Source organism: Glossina fuscipes, unplaced genomic scaffold (genome assembly GCF_014805625.2).
Source record: "Glossina fuscipes isolate IAEA_lab_2018 unplaced genomic scaffold, Yale_Gfus_2 226, whole genome shotgun sequence".
Classification (NCBI taxonomy): Eukaryota; Metazoa; Arthropoda; class Insecta; order Diptera; family Glossinidae; genus Glossina; species Glossina fuscipes.
Genome location: NW_023998569.1, coordinates 1,215,799 through 1,238,447, shown reverse-complemented (window position 1 = coordinate 1,238,447; position 22,649 = coordinate 1,215,799). Strand labels below are relative to the sequence as shown.

The 22,649-nt window shown below is 33.6% G+C and overlaps 1 protein-coding gene across 4 annotated transcripts in view; it reads right to left on the bottom strand.

Moving 5' to 3' along the window:
- Nucleotides 1-9,371: 9,371 nt before the first annotated feature.
- Nucleotides 9,372-22,649, bottom strand: part of LOC119642582 (cadherin-86C) — a 115,413-nt gene continuing 102,135 nt past the window's right edge. For 2 of the 4 annotated variants that reach the window (XR_005248088.1, XR_005248089.1), the window contains 4 exons: nucleotides 18,869-22,596; nucleotides 17,080-17,349; nucleotides 9,874-10,052; nucleotides 9,372-9,799 (listed from right to left, as the gene is read on the bottom strand). Coding sequence is in view for 1 of the 4 variants with exons in the window: in XM_038041768.1 (XP_037897696.1) it covers nucleotides 19,932-22,596 (2,665 nt within the window). In the remaining 3 variants the exon portion in view is untranslated. Of the gene's footprint in view, nucleotides 9,800-9,873; nucleotides 10,053-17,079; nucleotides 17,350-18,767; nucleotides 22,597-22,649 lie in introns of those variants that run through there. The other 2 variants (XR_005248090.1, XM_038041768.1) reach the window with 2 other exon arrangements.

Below are 22,649 nucleotides of genomic sequence, written 5' to 3'. Positions count from 1 at the left end.
TGTCGTAGGCTATACTTTTTTGTCGTAGGCTATACTATTTTTGTCGTAGGTTGTACTATTTTTCTCGTAAGCTATACTATTTTTGTTGTAAGCTATACTATTTTTGTCGTAGGCTATCCTTTTTTTTGTAAGCTATACTATTTTTGTCGTAGGCTATGCTTTTTTGTTGTAAGCTATACTATTTTTGTCGTAGGCTATACTATTTTTGTCGTAGGCTTTTTTTTTTGTTGTAAGCTATACTTTTTTGTTGTAAGCTATACTATTTTTGTCGTAGGCTATACTTTTTGTTGTAAGCTTTACTATTTTTGTCGTAGGCTATACTATTTTTGTCGTAGGCTATACTATTTTTGTCGTAGGCTATACTTTTTTGTTGTAAGCTATACTATTTTTGTCGTAGGCTATACTTTCTTGCGGTAGGCAATACTATTTTTGTTGTATGCTGTACTGACCTCATTTAGCGAATTAGATGTTGAAAATTTGAGCAAACTATGTGAAAATAATTCAAACTTTAATGTTCCACTGAACACACAAACTATTTTCTATATTTTATGATCTTTCTTCACGTACCTTATTCAGTTTCTAAATGAAAAAAAAAAAATTGTGTTTAAGAACAGTTCCCGATAAATTGTGATGGTGATCACGACTATAAAAGAGCGTGTCGCACCATTTCAATTGTATCATAGCAGCCGAAGGTAAATCATGGACTTAACTAGTTAACTTTTACTGATAGGGTTTTTTTTGGCCATTACGGATAGGGGATGGCAGGTGTAGCTTCGCCGTTATCCATGAATAACCAATGAACACTTAAATCTTGCGAGGGGAACCGGTTAGGAACAGACGAGTCGCCCTATAGGCCAAGGTTGTTTGCGATGACACCCGCGGCGTGTTCCTTCTTTTTACAGAGAATCCCGCGATGCAGAGAAGGTGGGAAAAATTTAGAATAATCTTTCGGTACGCATAACAATCAATTAAGAAGAGTCAGGTCACTACGCTGGGTCCCTCCTAACCGTCTTAAAATCGCGGATCATTGTAATCTTCTCTTAAAATAAATAAATAGAAACATAAGAACAAAATCGAAGGTCCAAGTTATTTTTACACTATACATTTTCTTGGAAAGAGTCTTGGGTTGGCTGAGTATACCCTGCCCAAGAAGACTCGTTACAAAGTATTTTATCCAAACATCAAAATCGTTAAGTTCAACCGATAGATCTATTCGTTCAATGTTCGGTGACTGCTTTCCATTAGTCCAAGTATTTGATGTTGGTGAGCACTTGGTACCAGTTTTTCTTTTTTCAGGTTTTTACATAGTTTTTACGTCAAGGCTTTTTTCTATTCTGTGCCTTTCATTCGTTCATAGGCCACAATAAAATTTTCGAGGATTTGCCTTGCAACAGTTTTAGCGCTCTGCAATGTAATTGCATATTCGTTGCCGTTCTCAGTCTTTGGTAGAAGCCTGATGATATCAATAAATGAGTCGAAAGCGATTAATTGTGTTGGTGTTAATGCCAATGGTGTTTTACTGTGTTGAGCCTATTTAGTCTTTTGACATTGCGAGCGATCTTTAACGTATTTAGAAATCGCTTTTGTCATGTGCGGTCAAGAAAAGTATCTTCCTGTTTTCATCAGGCTACGCGTTATTTCTGTTCCAGATGCGTTCGTGCATTTAATAATTTTGCTAAAGTTCTTTTTCCATTATTATCATACCTTTGACATTTAATATACAATATGTGTAGAGAGAACCTCAGAGTTCGACCACCTTATTTAATGTCCAAGAATGTGCGCCTGTTGAAAGTAAGCTTAACTCTAAATATGTATACGCATATGAACAGAAAAAAATAAACTTTAGCAATAAAGTTGTTTATTATATATGTATTAAGATAATTAAAAATTTAATTCATTTTCTCGGAACTTTAAAATATATAACTTTATGTAGTAGTAGTTCTTGAAAAACAAATATAGAGGAAAGCACATATATATTTTTTTTTTCATTGTAAAAGCCGGAATGATTTGACTTTTTACTTCTTCCCGTTTAATCGTTTTATTGCTTTTATATTATATGTATGCAAATCATTACTAACTAAGCTTTGAAAGCAATTTCCAGCAGCCACAAATCAAATGATCTACTTGTTCTTCTTGTTTCGTAATGAGAAGTTTCTTACCCTGCGAAAGTATTTTTAACAAGTTTACTTTCATCAGTTTAAGCAAAACTTGAAAAAGCCTCTTCTTTATCGTTTTGCTTGCTTAAGTTCTCGAAGCTAATAATGACTGCATTGTACGTACTGTGATTAGCCATCGTTTTAACTGCATTCGACTGCATTGTACGTACTGTGATTAGCCATCGTTTTAATTTTGAAAAACTTAGATCAGTTAAATAAATCAATTATTAATAGTAAGTAAGAAAATTATATTGCGCAGTGGTCGAATCTTCTATACTTTTTCTTCTTCTTCTTCTTTTTTCTCCCTATATTCTTCTTTATTAAAAAATAAAAAATGATTTACGATACTGTATAGTATAGAGTAAACGTGATTGATTTTCGCCATATTTGAGGTCAACCATAAAATGTACTTAGAAATCACTATATTTTTTGTCTCAAAAACAAACTTTATTTCCTATGTTTTCACTAAATATAAAGCCGAGAGTATGGTTACCGCAGCCAGATGCGTTTCGACAAACTGGACATACCCTTTTCCTGCTGTTAAAGATATAAGAAGTGTTAGCCGCCTAAAATAAGCGTATTTTTGATTGGATTTATTTAAAAAAAAAAAAAAAAAAAAAAATAGTCGGTAGGAATATTATAACAGGTGCCATAAAATGCCAAAAAAACGTTTTTTTAGCCTTTTAATTCTCTTCTCTTAAACTTATAATACCCTTACATGTGGTTAATTGGAAGATTACATTTATTATCGATTTGACTAGTAAAATTCTGTAAAAAATGTAAAATGTATTGGTGAGGAAGTTTTTCATTTCAAACATTGTTGCTTTACGAATTTCTTATTTTAAATGTACGGCTGGACGGTCGATTTGTATATCAAAACATTATTATTTTAAATTTTATATTCTCAACCAACATATGAAATTAAACAACTGCATGCAAAAAAAGTATAATACGGATAACAATTGTAAAATTTTACATTTCCCTTTTAACAAAGTAATTTTCTTTTCCGTTTATGTTCGAAGATTTCGTTCCATTTTGGACCATTTAAGAGAATTACTTCAAGTTGTTCGTTAATATTTAGTAGTTTCAGTATTAAGTTTAATTGTTCGGGATGTTTTTTAATGTGGATTTAATTATCACATTTAGTTTAATTCTTCTTCCATGTACTATGAATTCGTTTTTAAGTTTTTTAAATATTAATAATAAAAAAATAAAAATAAACTCTTTTCTGGGTAGAATTCATTGGTGTGTGGTCTAAAGTTGAAACACAGTTCACATCATAAATATTGTTGGGAGGATGTTTGTCGGTTTTCCTTTGACAATTTTTTTTGAATAGAAATAAAGTAAAGGTAATGAGATTGCCACCTCTGCACTTAAGCATTAAATAAGAAAATATTATTTTTATATTTTTTAGATGCTCCACGGAAATTAATATAACAAAAGAAATGTATATATATAAAAAATTACGTAATCTGCTTGCCAACAAGTAGTATAATGTCGTATGAAAGGGGGAGAAGAAGCACGGGGTTTTAAAATATCGATTTTCGCTTGGTTGATGACTATTTGATTTCAACCACCGGTCGGAGAAGGCAATTTTATTTTAAATCAATAATGTTTAAACCAGTTTATCGAAAATACCAGTTACATTTTAAAAACATTGTAGAAAATTGCAGGAGTTATATTACAGATTAGCACGTTATTTATCCAATCACGAATGAATTGGAATTAAGATTTTATTGTTAGTTATGGACGGGTTAGCCAACTGATTGAGACGATTCCTGGACCGAGCTTCAGCATCTGACTCTTTTCAGAGTCCAAAGTTAGAGAAGGAAATGTAACAAATGTGACAAATATGATATGTCTTCGTTCTTTCGAAGTTATCTCCGTTTCTTTTTTATGTTGTGGGCATATATGTGCAATCTTAACCGAAAATGTTTTTCGATGAATATAGACACTTTCTGAAGACATCTGTTCGTGTATTAAAGAAATTAGATATCAAAAGTCGTCTGTACATACCGATCACAGAGATATGTTTAATAAAGTTAGCCTTTTGGGAGCGTATGGGAAGAGCTTGAAGTTTCAAGGAGAAAACCCCTTTCAAGCATTGAACGTTTTGCGATTATTTTAGAAGATTTCAAGGATCTCTTAAGTTGACAAAAAAAATGATTTTCTAAAAAATTTTAAGCGGTTTAATCCGATAACATTGTTGGACCCTTTACGCCCGGCGTATATCTGTCTTTCATAGTAAAGTGCAAAAAAGCTCCGGAGATAATAGCATAAAACAATAGCATTGAAAGCGAACTTGTTGATTAGGAAAAAGTTATTGCATTCTAGAAAATTTTCTTTCCTATATTCATTTTAAATTATTATTTCTTTTTATAAAATGATTATTAACTAGAAATGAACCATCGCAAGGTAACGATTGATTTGCTGTTTTGCCCAGAAGAACGTTGAATCATAAAATCAAAGTAAAAGCTTTCGTGATTTCTTAAAGAGGGCTTTAACTAATATCAAAATGCAAGCAGCAGCAGTTTTTAAATTATTCATAAATTATTTTATTTTCCTAGTTATTATAAATGTTTAAAATGAAATAAACAAATTTTTCACATTGCTTCTTTGATATATTTTTTTCTTTTTTTGGATTGTTGGGTGGAGTTAGACTAAGCCAATAGATTTGTGGCTTATATAGTCCAGATAATAAAATGTCGTAATTTTGTTCAGAAATATTTATAAAACGCGACAAAAACAAGAGCGGCCGTAATAACTGGAGCCGGTATGTTAAGTGGCTGAAATCGAAAAAAGAATGCTATAGTAATAGAAAATGAATGAGCGAGGGAGAGAAAAAAAAGAAGAAGAAGAAAAAAATAATTTTTTAATAAAGTAAGTAAGTTCACCGAGACGACGTACATTTTTTGCTACAAAAAGATCGAGGAGGCAGTCATATAACTTGAAGAAGCTAAAGGAATCTCTAATGTCATTAAGTCTGTGACATCTGAAGATTAGATGCTCAGCAGACTCGACAGCATTGCAAACTTCACAAACATCACATGGTATAGCGCGAATCATTTTTAAATAAACTTTGTCATAAGTGACACTACTCATGAGTCTATAAAGAATTTTAATTTCCCAGGAATTAAAAGAAGATACAGAAAAGGGTTTGAATTGAAATGTGGGTTTTAATTTATAGAAAAGGCGATTGGATTTAACGCGCGCGATCTCATTAAATTCGTCGCTTAGCTGTTGAAGGATGTGGTTGCGAATTGCCCGAATTGCTTCGTTGGGAGTGTATTTGATAAAACATACATTAGTTCATGCAATGAAAAGGGTGTGTTTTTGAGACTACTAAAAAGAATTGAAGGTATTGTAATCGGATAGACACTGGAAATATAGCTCTTGTGCATATCCAAATATCTTTTATTATCATGGTCATTCCACACAGCACAACCGCTTAATTTTCGAGTACAATGTCGATGACCATTGATGTAATTCCAGAAAGAACGTGGGTTACCATTTCCACATAACTCCTTAATCGCAATAGCTGTATGTGTCCTTTTCGCCTTTCTAACTGCAGACCTCCATTCTTTCAGTGTTTTCATATATTCCATGCAGTTGGCTGGATTGACATATTTACTCATTTTTTTCCTTGCAGCTTGGTGTTTGCGAAAAAGTGTTGACAGGAAAGAGTTCCACCAAGGTTTAGGTGAGGACTCAATATCAGGAAACTCGGTTCTAGCAGACCTAATCACAGACCGAAAGCACTTCGAATTGATGGTAAATCGGAAGGAAGATCAGCTTTAGAAAGGCGGTCCTTAAGCAAGTTGCGTCAAATGATATTTTCTAGTTTCTTAACGGAATTGTTGCAACTGTGGAATTAAATGGGAGATTGAGGACTTTTGCTAATGGAAACGTTGGATGTGTCCAAGTTGAAAGATAAAATAGTTGAATTCGAGAAAGTTAGATCCAAAACAGTGCTCGCCGTGCGACCATTCCGGTTACAGTGAAAGGTAGTATTGCCATTATTTAAGACACTGAAACTGCTGGAATTGATGGCATTTACAAGGATCGTTCCTTTGTTGGTCGAGACTTGATCGCTAGCTAGAATCACATTTTGTTCGCCGTCAAGAAAGTCATATAATATCTGAATCTCATCACAAAAGGCATAATGCTATGAAAAGATTCGGTTTAAGGTTCATGGTGTTGATGATGATCATGTCAACGGCTAACTAATATAGTAACACCACCATACTAACTAATATGGTAACACCACCATAGCCATCATTTCGACATTTGGTGGCTGAAGCATAATTCGGAACTTTAACTTCAAAACAATTTTTATCTTTCAGAAACACTTCACTTAAGATGCAGAAATCAACCTTATTTGAGTTCAAGTAAAAGTCCAGAAACGACAGATTACGTCAAAAACCTTGGATATTATATTGTACAAAGGATATCATGTTTAAACTTGAAAAGGAACCCCGGCGGATTTTCTCATAGGGCTGGGGGCGAGGATTGGCACAGACAGACATTTTCTCTTCAAATTCTTTAATAAGATTATGATGGATCATCGGACGGATACTTTCTTTAATCGCAGAGATTAATCTTTCAAGTTCTGAGGAACGCAAATAGTTATTTGAAATTACTAGACGCTGAAGACTTGTTCCAAACGGCTTGGGGGATGAACTGGAAGAAGGTTTGGTGGGTGAACTGACAGGAGATTCGGAACGAACCGATTTTCTTTTGACGATAGCATTTATTTATCTTTGGTTAAAATTTTGTTGGCATTTTCATTGTCGTCCTTACACGAAATGGCAGACGCGTTCCCCAATGGAAGGAAGTTGTCCTCATAGGAGATGTCGTCAAGACATTCGAAGTAATTAGACAAAAACTTTTCTTTTACCTCTTTATGCGAGAGACTTTTAATTGCCATGATCCTGTTAATGTTTTATTCAAGTTCCCTGTTCGGGCAGGACTTGTTGAGAGCGTTGTGCTCACCTGAACAACAGGACGAACACTTCATCTTCTCGCAGTTGACATACTTCGGAGACTTCTCACAGTTTAGGCATCTGCTCTCCTGAGCTTTACAAAACTTTGAAACGTGACCGTATCTACCGCAGTTAAAGCATTGCTTTAAGGTTGGTATGAAGTACTCAACCAGTAGATGACAATAATTGAATTTAAGTAACTTAGGGAGGGTTTTCCCTTTAAAGCCGATTGTGATGCTAGTTGTGGGAATCCAATCATCCTTGTTGTTGGGATTCCTTCTTTGAAAACGGACAGCGGACTTGAATATCGGAATATCGGATACGGCGTTTTTAATTATCTTGTCTACACTCAGAGCTGAAAAGCATCGCTCTGCCCCTGCTAGCAACTTTTAATTCTTGCAAGCCGTACACGGTGAAATTCTTCAGGTAAGCGTAAAAAAAGAGAACGGAATTGATATTCATACGATTCCCTTCAGCGTTTGCGCACTTTTCGACAAAAACAAAAAAATTGAATTTCGACAAGCAGTCGTATACTTTCTCTCAAAGGCCGACCTGGTTCAGTCGCCAACCCGTCACCGAATCACAGGCCGGACGGATCACCCAAATGTTCGGAGAATTTCAGCGGACCAGAGCACTGGACCACAGGTTGTGCTGAAGCACGAGGTGATGTATGTCATCACAGTCCGCCAACGAGGCGAGTGGGAAGTTAAGCGGGTCGGCCCCCGCCGCACCCGAAGACGGTAAGCACCCGCTCTGCCGAAGCCTTCTCACATACAGGCCACCCCGGGAAAGGCTCACCACCAGTCGCCAACACAACATCACGGGCGACACCACAACAACAGCAGCAAATCACAGTTTCTTTTGCCCATCGGGAACAATCGCAGTAGTATTCTGAGCAGAGCAACGACAAAAATCACCAACAGTAAGTTAGGATTAAATAAAGAGAAATTAAGTAAAGGAAAAATTAAGAAAGGAGAAATCAGAATACTTAGCTTAAGCCGAGATTTAGTTAAGTTTTTAAGTTAGAGCAAAGTAAGTGAGAGGAGAGTTGGTCGCGAGGTGAGCGGAGGAGTGGACGTGCGGTTACAACGATGGTGGGGCTAGTTCTATGGATTAAGAAAAATGAACTTACCTTTGGTATAAAAAAGGGAGAACTGTGAATGTAAAATAAGCAATCTCGAAATACAATTTTCTAAGAAAAGAATACTTTGAAGAAAATTCTTGTGAAGGGAAACGTTGAGCCACTGAGCTACCCCATCTTTTGGGCAAAAATAGCCCAAAGTGAAATACGTAGGAATTTATTTAACTAGTTCACTTTAACGAATTTTACAGCCGATTTTGAATAGATCTTTTTTGGAAAATATGAACCTCCTTATTAAAGTCGATGTCATTTAATTTTTCTAAATCGCAAAATCCGTTTTTACGAGAGAAAGTTATTATTATTATAACTTATATAAGGTCAATTGGCTGAGATATGAGGTATTTTAATGGTACGGCGAAGATGCTATATATAAAAAATATTTTTTTTACAAAGGCTACTGCGTTTTTTTTCAAATTTTTTAAAATAATTATTAATAAGTATGCGTTTAATAAAACTTATGTTTTGAAAATTCAAATTCTTTAACGAATGTCCAAGCATATGTAAAAAGTTTGTTTCTACAGATTCCATCGGTCTTTTATAAGCGTATTCTAAAGAACTACTCATTTATATGCTCACAAGATACCGTTACGATTATTAAATTCAGGGGTGGATGCCAATTGTCCCTACAGTACTGAAAAAAAATATTGGTTATTGACTGAGAGAGAGAAAAACTTTTTTAATAGGTTTTACTAAGAGCGCATGGAAGAATTAAAACTGGGAACCCGTGTACAATAAAACTTTAGCATAGCTTTAATTCATTTTAATCTTACGAGTCGAATATTATTCGAAATCTCTGAAATTCTACTGAAAGTCCTATTAGATTTCGTCGTTGCGCAGCTTTTTTCTTCAATCTCAAGCAAGTTTAATAGATCAGAATAGTTTTGTGTGATAATTAATAGAAAAGAAACACAAAACCAAAGCGTTACATACAATAAAATTAATTCATACAAATTTATTAGATAAGTTTTCAAAAAATTGTTTTAATTTTACCCTTACATATTATCATTGTTAGCACTAGTATTAAACATTTTTTAGTTACATTGACTTTCAATTTTTTCATAATATATATATTTACTGTATGTGCGCATGTATATTTATTTAATAATAAAACACGTATAAAAAAATGTTTAAACTTTTATATATTTTGTTAACTATTGGATCGGCATGCACTTGTGAGACAACATTCAGTTATAAATTATTTTTTAGATGAGATTTTGCTGATCTTTGTAAAATCCAGTAAATGATACTATGGTTTATAGCCTTTAAACGTTACCGCAGTTTGTTTTTATCAAAAATACAATAAAAAAGAACGACGATAATATACAGAATTTACATTTGCTAAAATATAAAACAAACGTGTGAAATCTATTGAATAAGAAAAACACGTAAGGCCACACTTATCTACTAAAAGAGCAATAGAGTTAAATACTATAATTTTAAATACTATTATTTAAATATTTTTCGATTTTTCACACCCAATAAGTCCTTGTTGTAATCTTTGGATTTCAACGTTTAATGTTCTGCAAACAAAGATTAAGAACAGAAAAGTGTTTAGACAGTCTTATTCATTAATACTTAATATCATAGAACTTACGAAGTATATTTTTAGTTTCTTCAAATTTTTCTTTAGCTTTCATTAGAGTGTTCTCTATATCTTTACTATGATCTCCGTCATAAAAGTAGACAAAGTAAATGACTACTCCTACAATAACGAGCAACACGAAGGCACTGCTAAGAAGCGATACTAATAAGCAAACAGCGCATCGGCAACAGCTTTAAAGAGAAGAAAATTTTATAGATGATTTAAGAAGGGCAACAGACTTCCTGTATTCAAACAAAATGCAATTATAAATAGTTTAAGACTTTGATGATCCTGTTACATACAGTTGAGATATTATATCCGGTCTTATGGTCGAATAAAATAAAATAGAAATAGTATAGAGCCTGCATCTGTAACCAACTTATGTTCAAGTTAGAGTAGCCTTTTTTTTAACTTATGGGTATTACGTAAATCGATACATCTCTACGTGAAAGTGCAGCAGTGGTAAGTTAGAAGAAAAAAAAATAGGAGTGTGATGTAATTTTTGCCGAATTTTTCTTATACGTAAAAAAAATGGTTTCATCAAAGCATTATCCATTGTTAGCCACTGTTTCTCTCATGTTTAAACAGAATATGAATGAATGCCTTTCGCAAAGATGTGATTTTTTAAGAAGTCGACGTTTCTTGATATCATCTTAATATTAATGCAGCCTACAGCCAATAAGCCATCAGTTGATATTAGCGTCAAAAGGGGAGGTGATCGTCTGGTGAATACAGCAGGGAGCGTAGCACTTTTTAAGTCAAGAGGTAGGGTATCATATTTCTAACGGTTAGTGCGTGCGTTTCGTTATACGAGGTCGAGCATCATTGTGTTGAAAAATCACTATATCGGACCTTTGAGTATTCTGCCTTCGTGTTTCAAATGAATTACGTTAGTGTTTGTTGATAGCGTAAGCTCGTGACCAAGCAACTGATAATATATCCATCTGATCACAAAAATTTTCTGTCCAATATAATTGTAATTGCTAGTAAATTCATTTTAATGTTTTATAAATATTTTAATTTCTGATGTTTCGAATTGCATTATCTTTCTTCTATTCACCAATACAGCTACAGCATTTAATAGAATGTTAAAGCAAAAAATGCAGAAAACAGTAGTAATGGCCATCCTGTGGTGCGTGTACAAAATACTTGGATTAATAAAAATAGTTTTTTTTAAACCTTACTTTGTTGCAATACAAGTAGGTCAGGATTCAATCGTTCAAATATTTTCATTTAATTCTTTACTCAACTTTATTTTATGCCTTAAAATGACTCAGTACCCTTTACTTTCACCTGAAGTGGTAACTTCAGACTTGCGAGGCGAACAATGATCGAATTTTCTTACAAATTTTTTCATATTGCTAAGCTAGTTTCTATTTCTATACTTCCTCTTCTAATTTTCAACCTTGCTCATTGCTTTTTTTAATTTTTTTTCGCAATTTTTTACTTCGCACAACTTAGCTGTTTTTTTCCTTTACTTGGGTTATAAAAAGAAGTACAATGCGTTGAAAATAGAGAGAGCACAGAGTTGCTCCCAATAAATTCCTTCACAATCTCTGTTAAACTGAAAAAAATGAATATCTGAACTCCTTTCACTAGCTTACTTACTTGTACCTTTTCTCTCTTCTCCCATTTTTGATTAGCAGCGTGGATGCTGGAATGGAAAAGTACAGCATTCAACATTTATTTACATTTTATTTGCAAATACATTTACTTTACATTTTTGTACGTATTTGTCAGACTATTAGCGCAATATAAAATGATATCATCATCATAATCGCGGGATTTATATAAAAGTGAATAAATTTTGCTGTAAAAATATTGAGCAAAACTCTTTTAATATGATAATGACTATTGGGAGGGTGATAAGTTTTATATAAAACTCGCCTGGCGGGCGACGTTACTACAATATTCCTGATCATTTCCCTAAGGATGAAATGGTAAACAGAGGTTCCCTATGTGGAGAAAGCGGAAGCAAGTATTTTTCTGTCTTTGCTAGAAATATAAATATATTATGGGGTTGAATTATTTGATCAAACGACGTAAGAGTACTCGAACATCGGCCAAATTTGAGATATCTATGAGAAACAAACATAGTTTTAATATTAACTAATCCATTGTTTTAGATCATTTAAGGAGACTTTACAACCTTAAAGAATTCAATTTTCGCTAAGAACTTAATATTTTCTAAGAAACTCTTTTACGTATAAATTTCGTAAAGGTAGTCTTCCTAGCGGTCATAAATAGCGTTATTCTTGCTTTGTGACTGAGGAAAATGAATTAATCGTATCCATCTATTGGAACCACCATCATTGTGGTTGCTTGCCTCATAGGGTTGCGTAAAAAAATGTAAAATTTATCATAAGTTTATTCATATTCAGCGCAAATCTAAAATTGAGTTGTGTGACTACTTATTGTGCGTGTTTTTGTTAATTATCTCCTAACGGCGACCATTGTACACAAGTTTATTCTGCCGGTGGTAATAATTCGAAATTTTCTTCACAAGTAACATAATTTTAAATTGTCATAATAATCTCGGTTGATTTTTTCACGTTCATTTCTCCGCCTATGTTAGTTCGCAAGCTTGCGAACATAAAAGTTGAGACAGAAACTTGAAACATGACTATATTTTTAATGAATGTTTCCACACCGAGCCTAAGAATAAAGACGGCAGATATCGACAACCCAACCAATCTAACAAATAGCTAAATCTATAGTTTATATTGTTTCGAATTTGTTACAACCTTTTCAAAGATAAGTGCAAAAATAATTTCGCACATTAACTGAGACATCTGTGGATGGCAAAACGCTTTATAATTTTTAAGCTCATCACTGAATTACTGAAGTATATGAAAATTACTTGTCTGTCCGCAAGTTACATATGAAAATCGGATTTTTTTTGAAAAAAAAAATATTAAAATATATATATATATATATATATATATATATACATACGTAAAAGAGATTTGTAAAATATATATGATATCGAATAGTTCGGCACTCTGTGTGGATTCCACCATGTTGATTCTTCTTCTTCTACTTCAATCCGTCAGCGGTCTGATTTATTTTTCCACAATTTAAAAACTGATATTTGAAAGTAAAACTTGGCATGTAGGTACTTATAAATCTAACTTGTTGCTTATCAACCGTTATATATATCTGATCTAGCCGTTTCTCTCCACAGTCCACTATCGCACATTTGATCAGTTTAAAAAAACTTATTTTATCTTGGAGTGTGATCGATATTTTGTCCATGTAGCGAGCGGGTTAGGCTGTTCACTAAAAAAATTTGATCAAAGACATATGTAAAATTTCTTTAGTTTCGGAAACATAATTTCGTTAGTTTGGAAAGGCATTTATTAAAACGCTAAATAAGGCATATAAAAAACAATCATATGCTAACAAGAAAAAAATTCGGCGTAAGTTGAGTACATTCTCCTTTACTAAAGTTTGGGAAACTATGATTGTGTTTTCTCAAAATATGTATTATCCTCATAATGTGGCGCCAAAAATATAGTATAGCAGAACACTTTAGTCATAGCGACGCCCTTCTGTGCCATAAATACACTTTTTAGATGTTTTTATATGTGAACTGGCAAGTCACTTAGGTACTTTTATAAATTTGGACATTTTGGAATAAAGTGGAAGTTTTACTTTTACTTCTTAATTAACGAAATGTTTGTTTTTTATTAATGGAAAGTTTAATGCATTTGTTGTAATGGCGTATATTCTTACTTTAGTCCTTTCAATTCTTATGGCCAGCATTTAGATGAGGCAGTTATTCGGCGCAGCACCGTCTCTTATAGAAATAAACAATTAAAAGTGTATGTGTGTGATTCAAGCGAACTCTACTTGCACGTAGAAGATTGCATGGTTGCAAGAGCGGAACATAGAAACGTTTTTCAATTAATAACTCTTATAAATTTTTCATTGACTTATTTTCCTTAATCGTCACTTTTCGAGTTTCCCAATTAAAAACATTTGAACTCCTTTGTCATTTCCAAAAAGTACAAAATTTTTGAGAAAAATAAAAAACTGAAGGTAATAAAAATGTAAAAAATGTATAAACAGCAAATTCTCAAACCCTACACCATTTGCGGTGCAAGGGTATATTAAGTATGCGTCGATAAATAGAGGACTAACGCTATTAAGAATGGTTTGGGTCGGACCACTTGTCATATGACGCCACCTTATTTTGAAAAGCCAGTATATGAGTAACTGTATTAAGTGAAACAGTGTAAGGTATTTAATACTGGGCTGTGTCCCATTTTTGTTTGTTCTATTTTATTACATTATTTTTGAGGAAAAATTTTTACATCCCCGGACATCTATTCGACTAATTTTGGTCGATGACTAATTGGTGTCCATAGATGAAACAAAGATTTTAACATTTAAAACTAACTTTAAAAAACAAAAATGAGAAAATTATATAGACTCTAAGGCGAGTCTTTTATACTCCTCTTTGCAAAAATTGCAAAGCAACTGCTGTAGGTTGATGAGTAGCTAATTCGCGAATTAGCTGATTTGACTGATGAGCATGAAAGATAGTTGTAGAAATCTAAATAATAATCTGCTATGAACTTTAAGCTACAGGCTAGTTATGATTATTAAATCCATCATTTAAATATATATGTCAAGTTCTAGTATTTTATCTCAATTTTCGCAGCGTATCTATACTCTAGCAGCAGCATTTAATAGAGATAAAAGGACGGCCTCGGTTACTAATGCGGCAAATCGAAGCAACCTTCAACCGTTTAACTCATTCGATATTTATCTTGACTGGTCATTGTGGAAGTGGCAAGAAGTGAAAACTGGTAAAAATTGCCGTATATATTTTTGAATGCATTTCGTAACAGTAAAGTTTGCATTTTGCGACTTTCACTTGTTTAAAATGAAAACGCTCCCAGGTAATCCGTATACATACTGCAATAAATAAAAAAAGTGGCGATATTTTTAAAAGCGCAATTTACCGAAAAAGCTATGGACAAGTTACAAGAGTAACACAATATTCATAAGCAATGAAAAGAACATAGACAGACTAAAATTTAAAAAGTAAATACAACATATTGCACATTTTTGGGTTCATTGACACAAGTTCTTGGCCCTTCTTGTCAACCTGCGTGTGTGCCGGCGTCGAATGTTGCTTTAATTGAATGATGACACTGAGAGATTAATTCCAAACCGAAACGAAGCCAATTACACCAATATTCTATTTTACTTATATTGTACTTGCCGCTTTCAAAGTGCTAAATTTTTGCATAGCTGCTATGTTGCTTGTTTAACAATTTAATGTTAGTATTTATAGAAACGACACTACGATGCTTTTCGGTGCATCTTGTTAAACTTAGGTGATGCATTTATCATTATCATCTTAATTGAAAGTGCGATGTTTGAATTCGAAAAGTGAGAGTGATAACATAAGCTTGGCGCATATGGACATTTAAAGTTTCGTTCGCATTTTTTTATTAAGAGCCTAGCAATCAAGTGTTTAGAAGTACTATGTACTATAAAAGACACGCATGCATAAAACGTAGAATCATATGGAACGATTTTCGTTAGAGTTGCTTTCTACAGTTGCGAGCCGATTGGCAAATTCAATTGGCTTTTAAGTTCTTCACTTTTCATACGCAAACATTGTATAGGTTCACGCACATACAGGTCTGGCAATATGTACTTAGTATCACACCATTTAAAGTGTGAAGATTTCATTCACTTCGAGACGAATTTCGAATACCATATAGGAAAAAGTTAAAAAAAAACATTTTTTATTCCACACACCACATTTTGTTTGTTTTAGAACGGCTTGAGAATGTTACGGAGAATTGCTGCCAGTTGCAGACTTGCTCCGCAGTTACCCTTTCAATTTAACAGAATTGCTGCCAGTTGCAGACTTGCCCTTTTGTTCAATCTTTTTAAAAACTGAGACGTCTTTCTGCACATTCGCGTTTTATTTAAAAACATTTCGAACTTTTTGTCGTGTTATTTTGTTCTCTCACGCCAAGAGTAAAGGAAGTTAATGTAATGTTTGTATGCAATATGCATATACATATATATAAAAATACGAATAAACTGAAACATTGTACGAAGAGAATGGAAATGTATTCACAAGTTTATTTTGCATGCATACCATAGCTATTTTACATATATGACATAAATATATCTATAATCTCCTTCGGCCTGTAATTTTGTGTGATAGACATCACCCACAATTTAGAATTTTTTTAAAACAAGTCATTAAAAAATTGAAGAGTATGTTTTCGGTATCGGCTTTATAAAGAAAGAATCTTGTGGTTTATGCTACTTTACATTGAGGTCTATCTATGGTATGGTTATTAAGGGTATTATTTTAAACGCAAGTGCAGATATGCGTCTTCTTTTCGGCAGGAAAGAGAAGTTTTTGACTACAGTCTGGAGACTATAAACTGAGAAAGTATTAACATATAAAGAAAAAAGATCATTAATATTCCAAAGTAGAGAAGCTAAAAAAAACAAGCTCTGAAACGTAGCTATTCAAGTTTTTGAAAATTTCCAATCATAAAAATCGCGATCACCCAAAAAAGAAGAAGAAATCAAATTTTCCTCCGGCCAAAAGGTCGCAGTTCTTCTGTATGCTTCTTGCCCGCCAAGGACTTCTGGCCACCTTATCCATATATTTGGGATCACTTACGTACAATATTACAACAATAACGAGACCGGCTATAAACTTATTTATAATAAATGCGCTAATAAACAAAATAAGAAGCGCCTAATTAGTCAACATCAGCGCTCTTTAGTGGCTCTAAAAGTGGCCGAAGTGCAGTTTTTGGTTAAAGTCAAGGTTTCTTATTTTCTTTTCCGTCGATCGAGATGTGACCGCAGGCAAAATGAATACTCGACAGATGAACACTGATATTTAGCGATCAAGCATACATCTTTTAAAATGCAATCGAAAGTCGAAAGTTTTTCCCTATCTCTCTCACCCTGCCCAACTAAATATACACGGGTATATAACAGATTAGAAGACTTCTGGACTATTCTCTCAAGGTAAGAAAAACCGACAAGCATGAAATTTTATAAATATTTCTATATAAGTAAGACGCATGAAAATTTGTGTACGCCGACAATTACTCGTAGTCAGCATCGGTATAATTTAGTGTTCACATTGCACTTTCTTTAGAATATTTATTTAAGAGGTATTGTTTATTTTCCCAAACCAAATCAAAGTGAAAATAAACTTACCAGCAAACTATACTTCCGGCCAGACATTTGCACATTTTTAAGGTTCTCCGCTATATATTGTGTGAGGTTTACACAACAAAAAATTTTAATTTTCTCCGGACAAAAGTTAACTTCAAATCAAATTACTCCAAACGCGACGTAAATTAGCCTCCAATCAATTCAATACACAAGAATTTGGACAACAGAGTAATCTCTCTTTTTCTAATTTGGTGTTTGCCGCTTTTCAAAATCCGCACAACCTTCCGCTCGCAACAATAACTAGCAATGACACTAAAAGAAAAAAAGAAAATATTTAATATTAATAGTTCCGTCTCTTTCCCTCTCTTTCAGACACTATTCCTCTCAGAGTAAAACATTTTTTTTCAGAGCGTAAGATTTACTTTGCTGTACACTCCTTATCGAAGCCCAAGATGAAAGCTGAGAGTAATAAAATTTTATTTTGAGCGTAAAATTTACTTTGCTGTGCACTCCTTATCGAGGCCCAAGTTAAGTGCTGTAAACAAACTTCAAGAGAATTTTGTATTAAAAAGAGGCAACGAAAACAGTTTTGTCAACTTTCTGAAAAAAAGCTGTTAAAACAAAATCACAAAAAGTAGAATAAAGTAAAGAAGAAAGTAAAGTAGAAAGTAAATTATGCTTCGCTTTTAGCCTCTACGTTAGAAGTTTTATTTGCATAGTTGTATAATCGGAAATCGAATAGAAAGGTAGCCAATGTGTTATAGGGAACTGAAAGTTAGTATTCCGTATATCCGTAGCCAAATTTAAGTCTTCTTACCTTTAAGTTTAAGGAACATTTTCACCTTCAAATTTCTATCGAACAATTGTGATTAAAATAACTTATTTGTATTTTATGTTGTTGTTCTTGTGAAACGAAATCTATACGTATTTTGAATTTTTTAGGGGAAAGTCATTTGTAAATAAATAATAAGTGAAAAAAGTACACTTAAAACTTTTGGAACGAAAATATCTCATTAAAATAAAAAGATTCTACTGTTAAAAGTTAAAAACGCGAAAGTTTTATTGACATTATTACTTAACTGAATTAAAAAAAGGGGAAAGGGAACAATTAAAATATAAATGCTGTAAAAAAATTACAAAGTGCTTATCCTGGATAAGCTTCAAATAATTGTGGATTTCTACAGCAAAGAGATACAAGTTCCACAACCATCTGTACATCACTGGCGATTTTATAAATTACGTCATCTTTGCATGTAATGAAAAGTAACTGATTAGTGAAGTGAAACTTGGATGTCAATCAAATCAAAATCAAATTATACTAAATATTAGACTGCCGCAAACATTTAATCATTCGAAAGGAAATTCGCCGAGCGGTAGATCCTGAACATACTCTTGACCTTTGAAGTAATATGTCTCGAATTAACCAATTATATCCAAATTCCTTATTCTCTAACAAAGAATCGACAATTTCTTGTTTTTTGCTTGTAATACCTACAAAAGAGTATTGTCAAAAATAATTTGTAAATGATCCTACATTAAAAGAAATATAATTGTAAATAAAAGAACTTTGAAGTGTATTTCTCTTAAACAAAATATCCGCAATCCAGTGACACGGACTGTATCTTATAAAAGCGAATTTCAAAACAATATATATTTATGCATTTTATTGGCATTCATTATAAAATTGTATTCGTATACTTCAAGATCTCGTGTATACACGTTACCTGTCTTTACTTTCTAATTAAATTATTATAAAAATTCTCATAATAACTATATTTACATATTGCAGAATAGAATATAATATAAAACGTAATTAATTCTAAGTACTTACACAGTAATATGCTTTTATAAATATTTTTTAAACGTACTGTTAGATAATAGAAAATACATAATAACAGCACACACGCACACAAATAAAAATATTTAACTAATTATTTACAGACTGTTAGATAAAATTTTTAGTTGCCTTTTCATAAAAGTATTAAAAAAGTTATAAGTTCTTCTTACACGAACGCACACGTATCCAATGCAAACGAATTGCAATTTCTTTTGTTTATCTATATGATTTACTTCCTTTTTCGCACTTGTTTTTTTTTACACTTTATTTATATGGCAGTTATACGGATTTTCATACAATGATCGAAGGCTTTAATTTAATCATAGCAACTGATACCAACTGTGTCAACGTGTATGTGTAAGTATATTATTATTATTATTATGTTAATATTTACTAGAAATAGGGAATAAAAGGGAAAAAAAAGAGAAACAAAAATTGAAATACAATGCCCAATAATATACGCACAAGCATTCTTAACGAGTATTAAAATTTAATTAACTAACAACGAAGTTTTTTTAAATACATCTTCACTGTACATGGAATCTTGGTCGATCGTTGGTTGATGAGTAGATAAACAATCGGTTTTCTCTTTTTTTTATTATTACTATTATTAGGTTACAATAAATTTTAAACAATAATAGGAATACTTTTCTCTACTATATACACACACCGTCAGAGAGCGAAGACTCTGGTTCGATTGCGGAATGAAAGTGAAAATCTTAAAAATATGAATGAATTAAATTAAATTAAAAATATATAGTCTAGATTTAAATTTATCCGAACTTAATGTAGAATCTTAATATTCACAAGAGGGACGATGCATCGTAACTAGTTGCGAATATGTGTTGATTCTTTTTTTGTTATTTAAAAAATGGATATCTTTTTCTATTTACTTATATACAAAAAAAATGTGACAACGTTTTCTTTTCAAATATGTTATATACCTACCAGTTTACAAAGGACTATAGGATTTATCACAATTACAATATAACTTTATACAAGCATGATTTTCACATTATCATCATTATTATATATCATTATCGTGTTTGTTTGGACCCTAGGAGTATGGCGGCGATTCACCGCTTGAAGTAATTTTTTTTACCCGACTAACGTCGTCGTAGGCAATTGAAAAAACGCTTTTTTTTTCTGCTATTGGATTGCGCCGGCCCATGTTAGTAAGCAAAGAGCTCATAGCAATACCCGAGTCATGATCGTCTTCCAAAGTGGCAGCGTTTAATTGTTTTTGTACGGTCGTAGTCGTCGCTGCACTTGCTGGCAATTGACTGCAGTGTGCATCTTCTATATACAGATTTATTTTAGAATTATTTTTAGTTTTCACTTCGTTCTCTTTAATCGGGGAAGGTTTTGGTTTGGCGTTTTGTTGAACGAGTTCTTTGCTATGAGCGCCAAAAGGTGGTGTTTCTGGATACATGTAATGGGGTAATTTGGTGGGATGTATAGGCACTTCTGGGACATTTTCTCGTTCGAAGCGATGCTCTGAATGCTGCACTAAAGGGTGACTGGTTTCGGTTTCTCCCCGTGATTTTAATTGTTTATTTTTCGCAATGTCTTCCTTAAGCAAACGATTGCCTTTGGATGGTGATTTTCTAGGCGCAGGTTCAGGTTTGAATTTCCCTTCATGTTGTACGCTTTCTACATGCTTAATATGTAAACGTGTCTTGCTAAGTTTCTTTTCACCCAGTGTTTTCTTTCTAATTGGTTGTTGTGGTGGTTTGTTAGAATTTTCCGCAGCTAAAGGCGGTTTCTTTTTATCATAATACCAATTCATGTATTTAGAGTTCCTGCCAGTTCTTGTTCGGCTAAAAGCTGCTTCGTCACGCTCTAATAATTCAGCTTCGCTGTGGCTTATACGATTGTCACAAACTTCGGTTGTCGTAATATGAGTACCGCTGCCTTCATCCGTATGATATTTGGTAATGGATACGCGATTTTTTATCGGCTCCGTGTTGTTATGTTTACCATGTTTACTGTTATTAAGATGACAGCTATCTGATCGCGAAAGTCTGGGTCTTGCTTCTGGCCGCATACTATTTTTGCTATCTTCTACATGGATTTCGAAATGATGCTGATCTTTGGTTGATTTTCTCGGTTGCTCGTATTTCTCTTTATCTCTTTGACTAGTTGTAAACATATTGGTTTTAATCATTATTTCTCCGGTATCCGATTCATTTGAATATTCAGCATCGCCCTCTTCTTCTTTACCGACAACATCAGCGTTATCTTCATCTTCGGACGATTCCACATATTGAACTTGTTGTATTTCAATTTTTCTACGAGCAGGGCTGAGTGGTTCATCCAAAGAATCAGAAATCTCCATAAGTATATTGCGATTAAGTGGTTCACTGGGTTGCGCACATATTTCTCTTCTGCGATTTTCCTCCGTTTTGAGTCGCCTTAGAATACTTGTTTTTGTTTCCCCATTGTTACGTGGAGGTTTCTTAGGTACGATTCGTTTGCGAGCTTTATGATATTCTTCATCATCTTCTTCCTTAATGGGAGTGCGTATTTTTCGTTTTACTTCTTCCACCATAACAATACGTTTACGCGGTTGCATGCTACTGCGAAATTTACTGCGTCTTCTGGGCTTGTTACGTTTAATGTAATAAACAATGCCATCCGGGCTGTTAGGTGAACTTAAGCGTATATATTCGTAATCATCATCCCCTTCAGATGCAGAATCATCATTTTCGCTACGAGCTCGACGTCTAACCGAAAAACTTTTTGAACCGACACCATTGCGTGACGCGAAACCGTTGGTAAATTCAGTTTGTGTACCCGCTTCACAATCTGTTTGCGTCGCTATTGCCATAGCTTGCCCTGGTAGACTTTGTGTTTCAAGAGCTACTTCATGCTGAAGGTATCGAGTTTCCAACTTCTCTTTCTCTAGTAAAATCTGACGTAGCAGTTCGTTTTGTTGTTTTAGAGAATTTTCCAATTCCTGAGTTAATGATTGATTTGAAATGGCCGGTTGCATTGTTACATTCCCTAGACTATTGGTCTGCACCATAGCTGTCGATCCCTGGGCTGGTTGTGTGTGTATAACTTTAACCTCGGGCTCAGTTTGAGAGTAGACAACACTATTTGGCCCGGATTTACCTAAAGGAAAGGTATCGCCTTTCAAGGTGGAATTTTGTGGGATTTCATTAGGCATTGTTTGTATGTACGTAGCTCCTGGTACGATTTGATAATGCTCACGTATTATCTGCTTACCATCCGGTTGTTCTTCAATAAAGCGACGCATCAAAATTTCCTTCCCGCTATTATCGACCATTAAGAGCTGTGGATGAGAGAGATTTGTAGATTTTAATGGAACATTCATATAGATGTTATCTTCTTCAGCAGGAGCATCTTCACGAGTCTTATCGCGTGTCATTAATTGTAGTATCTCTATGTTCCCATCCTTAATGAAAAATTCTCGTTTATTTCTTAAACTGTTGCGAGTGGTATTGTAATCAATATCGCTGCCACGATCGATTTCATGACGCCGCATGGAATCATCATCAATCTGATGTCGTTCTTGCTGTTGTTGTTGCATCATTTGCTGGTTATTGCGTTTGGAACGCCGAAAACTTTCCTCTTCTTCGTCAACTAGTTGCTGCTCATCGATAACATCCTCAATATAAATATCGCGATCGTTGATCAAATTAGTTCTAGAATTATGAAAACTAAGATGAGTATCCTCTTTGGCTGCACGAGAATTTCTATGCCAATAAACATTCGAAAGAAATAAAGCAAGTAAAGATTATGTATATAA